This window comes from Cydia amplana, chromosome Z (assembly GCF_948474715.1).
Source record: "Cydia amplana chromosome Z, ilCydAmpl1.1, whole genome shotgun sequence".
Lineage (NCBI taxonomy): Eukaryota > Metazoa > Arthropoda > Insecta > Lepidoptera > Tortricidae > Cydia > Cydia amplana.
Window position 1 is genome coordinate 39,391,467 of NC_086096.1, and position 7,372 is coordinate 39,398,838.

At 40.6% G+C, this 7,372-nt stretch overlaps 1 protein-coding gene across 1 annotated transcript; it reads right to left on the bottom strand.

Moving 5' to 3' along the window:
* Positions 1-4,684: 4,684 nt before the first annotated feature.
* Positions 4,685-6,669, bottom strand: LOC134661071 (beta-1,3-galactosyltransferase 2-like). Its single transcript, XM_063516973.1, has 3 exons — positions 6,591-6,669; positions 5,543-6,209; positions 4,685-4,885 (listed from the first exon to the last, which is right to left on the bottom strand). Exons 1-3 carry the CDS (start codon positions 6,645-6,647, stop codon positions 4,719-4,721), a joined length of 891 nt encoding a protein of 296 aa, XP_063373043.1. The 5' UTR covers positions 6,648-6,669; the 3' UTR covers positions 4,685-4,718.
* Between the last annotated feature and the right edge of the window lie 703 nt (positions 6,670-7,372).

Sequence of the window (7,372 nt, forward strand, 5' to 3'; positions counted from 1 at the left end):
GTAATTATTTTCCGATTTAAATTAACTTGTAGTCACTCAGAGGCCTGTAAAAAGGCCTTTAATTCCATTGTATTTTGAATCTTTATTGACTTTGTTTGTTTTGGTAAGTTTTTATTCCTAACGGTCGGCTAATTATATAATATTGGAATATTTAAGGGAAAAAGTTAGTTGACTACTGGGTGGATTATTCGTCAGCTAAAGGTGCATGGTTAGATTACCAAGTTGGGCAGGTTTGGTATGATTAAATTTGAGAATTGCGATAAGTGGCAAGGTTTAGACTCCAAAAATTCGCTTAACGTACGCTTGTACTGAATAAACAGAATGACCCTTTAACTTAAATCTTACGCACCATAAAAATAACATTAAAAAAAACATAAAAATAACATACTTTTGGGTTTAGTTTTCTATTAAATTGAGTTAGGTTCCACTACGAAGTCTATCGAGAGGAATAGAGTAAAAATATTATTTCCTTCGTATTTGGGTACCCACCGTTCCTCATTCACTGTAAATACCCGGAAAACACACAGAAACTGTAATTACAACGGATGACATAGATTTTTTTATAGTAATAAAAAATATTCGAATATTCGAAACCTGAGCGGCCGAATATTCGAATATCAAAACAGGTCGAATATTCGACAAATTCGAATATTCGAATATTCGAATTGCAAGCCCTAGGTGAGACCATGGTAAAAATAAATTAAATTGCAAACATTGTCTAACTCCGGTTACGTAGACGACCGAAAGAACTGGTCACTCTACAATCTAAATAGTAGATACGATGCGGCTAAACGTAGGCCGCCTTATTGAAGAACGTATCGCAATGACAATCCGGCTAATCGTCGAACCGCCGCATTTCAGAACGCCCCTGTTTTGTGAAACGGCTAGCCGTAATGTAATACGGCGGATTATACAATCTGACTACGACATATATACCTAATGTCTCATCTCATCTCAGCATGACGTGTCCTTTAAAATAATAAATAACGAATAACAGGTAACTATTACCGATAACCCCTCACCACTGTTTCATAACAACACGAATACCATTCCTGTAGCTGTTCGCTGTGATTAAATAAAAGCAAAACGATATATTTGAATATATATCGATAAGTTGCCCTGTGATCCCTCAGGATTCCATGTGCGGCCGTATTACCATATTCAGTGTCGATAATTCGCCCACAAAAGGATCGTAGTCGGTCTTGGAGGATATAATCAAACGGAGACGCCATGTCTGTAATTTTCTGTACAAAACAGTCTGCCGATTTTTGCGGGGGAGGGGAACGTCAAATGTATGCGTAACGTAAAAATTGCCATGTCAGATAAACGTCAGTCCATACATTGTGTATGACCGTTGGCCGCCTATTTTCGACAGAGGGGAAAGCCTGTTAATGGCTACTCCGTTTAGTTGTATCCTCCAAGTAGTCGGTAAACCAAAAAATCTTATATCCCTTCTGTGGAAAATAATAGCGCAGGTCGCGCCAAATAATATAGAGATGGGAAATGGAAAATTTTCTGCGCTTGTATCTACTTCAGTAGCATAGTTGGTATGTTTTTTTAACTATATAAATACTGACCTTATTTAGTGTGTTAGGTGACGCGGTTAACGTGGGATCCTAAAAGCACAGAAAGCGAACCTGTTTATGCTTTAGATACAAAGATTGAGTTCACTGTAGGACTACATATAATTTTTTTAAGAAACCATTTTTTCTGTATCTTTATAAATTTTATAATGGTTAAAGTACTAGATACCAGAAACAGCCGAGTGCCGAGAAACAGCGGTGATAGTCTTCTCGGTCTCAAAATGAACTGGTGATTATGTTAAACATCGCAAGAGACGGGTGATTGGTGGTGTAGCGCATCCTTCGATGCCGGGATATACCTGACAATTGAGTACTTTATTACCTTTCGGAAATATGCTAACACCAATGAACATAATTATAAATGTATTCATTTATTATAACTATATACGATTTACACAACATTACAATTTGCAGCAAAGCGATGGCATTGTTTTTAAACTTTATTGCACCGTATAATTACATCTAACGACTTTCTCCTCTTGGAAATAAAATAATTATGGTAATGGTAGTAATAAAAAGGTTCCCATGAAAGTAGCTAATAAACAAAAATGATATTTATGCAAGATGAAGAAAGAGTTACCTAACATGTAGGAACATATTTTTATCGTAACACTTACCTGAAATCAGATGCGGACATGTAAAAGGCCCCAGCGACAAAGTGCCGCGGGGCCTTTTTGGAAAACTCGTAATAAAGTAAGAAACAACTGCCTGTATGTAAACGGTAACTGTGAAATGAAAACCCAGAAATTATACGACGCTTATAAAACAAAGTTATAGCAATAAAAGTCCCAGCAATAACTATAAAGATAAATATTATAGTTGAGAAATGACGAAATGATAGAATTTCAAAATGCAACAAATTCAATTTTCGTACAGTCAGCGGCATAAGTACCTGAACTGGCGAGGTGTTCACAATGACATGCACACGCTCTTATTCTCATGACGATAAAGTTAAATTAAGATAATTTTTCCACCTCGGCCACTTCTGCTACTGACTGTACCTTAACAAATTATTTGTAAGAAGTCTAGATAGTTTTTTACTCAGTGTTGTAATACCTATCAAAAATCGATCATATATAAGTAGGATATATAAATACTCGTATCTATAAATGCGAAAGTAATGTTGTCTGTCTGTTATCTCTTTTGCTTGAACCAAAGAACAAGATTATAGATGATATGGAGATAGGTAGCTATAGTCATAGACATAGACATAGAAAAGTTTTATTCAACAACAACATGTTTTAAGTTTTTAGTCCCGGGTAAGGTCATAGGATACTTGTCAACAGGAAAAGTATTAGTTGAAAAGAACCAGGCCGGCTTACTTACTCTAAAATTTTGCTGAGTTTTCAAGACAAAATCATTTATTTTTGCGTACGTTTTAAATAAATTACGTATTCATAACTGTTTTTAATGTACATCAAAAGACACGGACATGACACCCCAAGTTTAAGCTTTTATTAAATAACTTATTTTCCAATAAGATTCAATCTTCCTACCGTCAATAAATTCATTCCCTTTGTCCCGTAAAGATCAGAAAGATATAACACTTGAAGAACAAGTGAACCTGCGCCAACAGTTTCTCTGCAGAACAACTTTCTTATCTTATGTTTCTACTCTGAGTTTGCAATTGTATTCTTTCCAACCACTAGCGTTTGCGCCAGATCTCGCTTATAATCAGTATCTTAACTCAGTCGGAAATTGGTGACAAACAATAACCAGACAGTAGGTTCCGACACTTGAAGATACATAATTATCTGAGAACATTTTAACTTTTAGGTGCGCAACGTGAACATCTGTACAGTAGAAACATGATAGCACAAATCTCTAGGCACACGCAAAAAGCTTCGTGTTAACGAGTTTTATCGACTGTATTGACTTAGAGAGGTTCTTAGGTTTTTTCGGCATAAAGAGTAAAAGAACGTTACAGAGTTAAAATACTTTAATATCAAAGTACGGGGTGTTATTTAACTGTGGATACTGGATACTCGAGTGAATTACTTACTGCACCTAGCAAGGCTACTTGTTCAAATGAAAAAACTTCGAGTTCTGACTCCCGATGTAGCTGCGCTGTTCCTGTAACATTTACATTAGGTATTACTTTCAACCCCTAAATGAAGAATTACCGTCAAAAGCGAGGTCGGTCAAAAGAGTGAACAAAAGTATCGAACGGGTCGAACCATGCTTAGTGTAAGTTTCTGTAGCGCTACAACTACGCAGACTTGTAATACCGTTAAAAAATTGGTATCGTTACCACTGGAAGACAGATATAACATTAAAATTGTAATTAACGTTAAACTATGTAGGTACTGTTACTTATACTAATGAACAAGAATTTTACGTGTTTTTAATAGGAATTATTAAATTTAGATGAAAAATAATGTTCTTAAAATTTGAAATTTCATTGCAATAAGGTGTGTCTGCTGTGGTAGCAGTTCCTGGGTAAAATGAAATAAGATGATGAGTTAGGTTGCCGGATCACCCCGTGGTGTACTGTACCGTACTGATGTAGTACCACAGGCAACCCTACCTCATCGGGTTCATAATTCGGCATTTGTAGGCATTTAAAAAAGTTATGTCTTTTAGTACCAAAGCATTCGGAATGCAGCCAACTTTTAGGATGCCTATAAAATAAAAAGAATATTACGTACATACCAAATTGGGCACCGAAAAACAGCTACATCGCCGGCGCGTGATCGGCTTGATAATTTATAAACGACACGCCAATATAAGATACATCATAATAAGATTGGACTGTGGGCCCGATTTGGATTTTGAAATAGACATCTATTAGATATCTTTTAGACATCACCAAGATACGATAACGGTATGTTTAAGATCTAACCTGTCAAATTTGACATTTGCGCGATTCTGGAGATACTCTTGAACGATTTCCACACGAAATGACTTAGAGATCCAATTCACATCCAATAGATATCTAACTCTATCTAACGTAAAAGTGACATTGGTTGCCCGAATTGCGCTGCAAAAGAGAACTAGTTGATATCTAAACTATAACGTATCTAGAATGGATCTAGTACGTGTCGTCTCTTGTGAATATCTTGAAGTTCGAATACGGCAGTGGATTGACTTAATAAAAAAAAATTCAATTTCAAATTCCGTGGTAAATGTGTAATGTCAGCAAGCGATGTCCGGGTCGAGCAGCATGGCCCAGCGCGCGTACTGCTCGTGCAGCCGCGCCTCCATGACGAGGGCGCGGCGCGCGGCGCACGCGGCGGCGGCCCCCGCCAGCAGCAGCTCGGGCGCGTGCGCGACGCGGACCCCGGCACGGGCGGCCAGCACTCCTGCAACACGACCCTACATGTAGTTTCACAATAAGTCCTCGAAAGGGTGGACACGTTTAAATATCTAGGCCACATCGTTACGGCAGACCTCAAAGATGATAAAGACAGAGCGAGAACGGAGGGCTCTGTCGGTCCGCGCGAATATGATTGCTCATAAGTTTGCGCGCCTCACTGTATTCGTGCAGTTTGTGGCTTTCATACACGAAACGGGCCTACGAAGCCCTCCGCGTTCAATAACGCGTTCCGGATGATGATGGGGCTGCCGCGCTTCTGTAGCGCATCAGGGATGTTCGCCGAAGCCAGGGTGGATTGCTTCTGCCACTATTCGCAAGAGGGCCGCATCCCTGGTGCGCCGGATTCGCGCCAGCCCCAACATTATCATGAAGATGATAGGGGACAGGCTGGACTCCCCCTATTTGCTACGCTGCAGTAGGCTACATGTGCCGTATTCAGCTAGTAATAAAAACATGTAATTTATAGGTAAAGATGTAGATATTCCTAGGTTTAAGTACTAATACATAATTTAGAATTATTTTTACTAACCAAGATATGAGTGTAACTTACTCGATAATAATAATAATAAAACGTACGACGTTGCCCTAACGTTGTTAACGGGATATGAACAAGGAAGATAATGATGAACATCTTTTAACTTACCCATAAACACATCTTCTAGACGCACGAACCGCGCGCCTGGAGCGACGTCGAGCAGCGCCGGCACCGCGTCGCCACTCACCAAATACCCATGCCCCACTGCATATGTCGGGTACCTCGCCCCAGGGTACTCTTCCTCCGGGACGGAGTACTTGAACCGCATGTCTCGCGGCGGCTTTATGCCCTCCAACACCTCCCCCCAGATCGTGTTCGTTGTGTTGTGGTCTTCGATAAAACTGAGCAGCTGCTCGATGTTGACGAACATGTCGTCATCAGTTTTGAACAAATGAGGAGCTAGCGGGCAGTAGGCCGCGAACCATTCCAGCATCGAAAGTGATTTTAGGGGTAGGTTTAGGTAGGTATCTTCGAAGCGGGCTTCGATGAGGTCTTGATAGCGAGCGTCCTCGTCGAGTATTGCGTCGCGCAGGTGCGGGGGCGAGACGCCGAGCAGGAAGGCGAGCGCGACGTGGTTGGGGCGCGCCGCTAGCGCCCAGGTGGCGCGGATGGCCTCGCGCGCCGCGCGGTGCGCCGGCGCCGACGCCACGAGGACCACGAGGCTGGTGCGCGCGCCGCGGTCGGGGCACAGCTCGCTGTGCGCGCGCGTGTGGCCTGCTACGTAGCGCGATCGTATCATCATCGCGCGAGGAACCGAGTTTTGGTCATTTAATACCTAAGGGAAAATAATGAGTGTTGAATGACTGACTGACTTGCAATTTTGTGTAGGTCCCTTTTGTCTAAGTTATTTCAATGCTACAAAGAAAGGAAAATATTTGACTTTTACGGTTACGACTGTTACGAGTATGTATGTACCTACTACCTACTCAGATATAGTAATAGATATAGTAATTGTTGCTATCTATTTTTCGAGTTCCTAACTACATAATTATAATAATGTCACTGAAAATTTTATATTGACTTGTAAAAGTGCCCTTGAGGCCTATTTACAGATTTTATTTCCAAATTTGAATTTTAAGTTAGTAAGTTAATACAAAAAAAACGTTTTATTATAGTTTTTCAAAACCTGCTAAGCGCCAATAAAATACATAGGTACTTCCTCAAATTCTTCGTCTTCGATTTCCCAGACGGGCAGCATCAGGGATACGAGCATCGCGACGAGTAAGAACAATGCAATCGTATAGATGAGTTGTATGCCTCGTTCGCGAGGCAACCACAGGGATCGCTCAGGTTTTCGCGGGTGCATGAGCGAGGCAGCTAGCTGTTATCCTGTAAACCTGTAAAGCACCAGAGTCGGTGTGTGATAGGAACGTGACATATTCATGAACGCGTGGAGCGGTTGTTCGCGCGATTGAACCGTTTAGCGTTGAGTTTGTAATATGCTTCTGTAAGATAAAGAAAGTGACACACTGGCCATTCTCCCCCAAGAATCATTTCGACGACCAGTGCCCTGTTTATCAAAAGCTTGTAACTTGTAATACAAGTGGAAGTCCCTTTCTAACAAAAGCTGTCAAAAAGGGACTTCCACTTGTATTACAAGTTACAGGCTTTTGATAAACAGGGCACAGGGGCCCGTTTCTCAAAAACTTGTAACTGGTAATACAAGCGGATGTCACTTTTTGACAGCCTTTGTTAGAAAGGGACTTCCACTTGTATTACAAGTTACAAGCTTTTGATAAACGAGCCCCAGTCGAGCGCTAGTAGTCAACAAACTCGATATCTGTGCCATAATGTGACAATCAATATGAAGGCTGCGCTCATATTTGTTTACTGTGGTAAGAAGTACTTAGAGATGTAAGTAGTGCGCGATTATTTTCCATCGTATTTTCGCGGAAATTTACGAACGTGTCTTGCTATTTCAGTCAGTCTCGGTACATA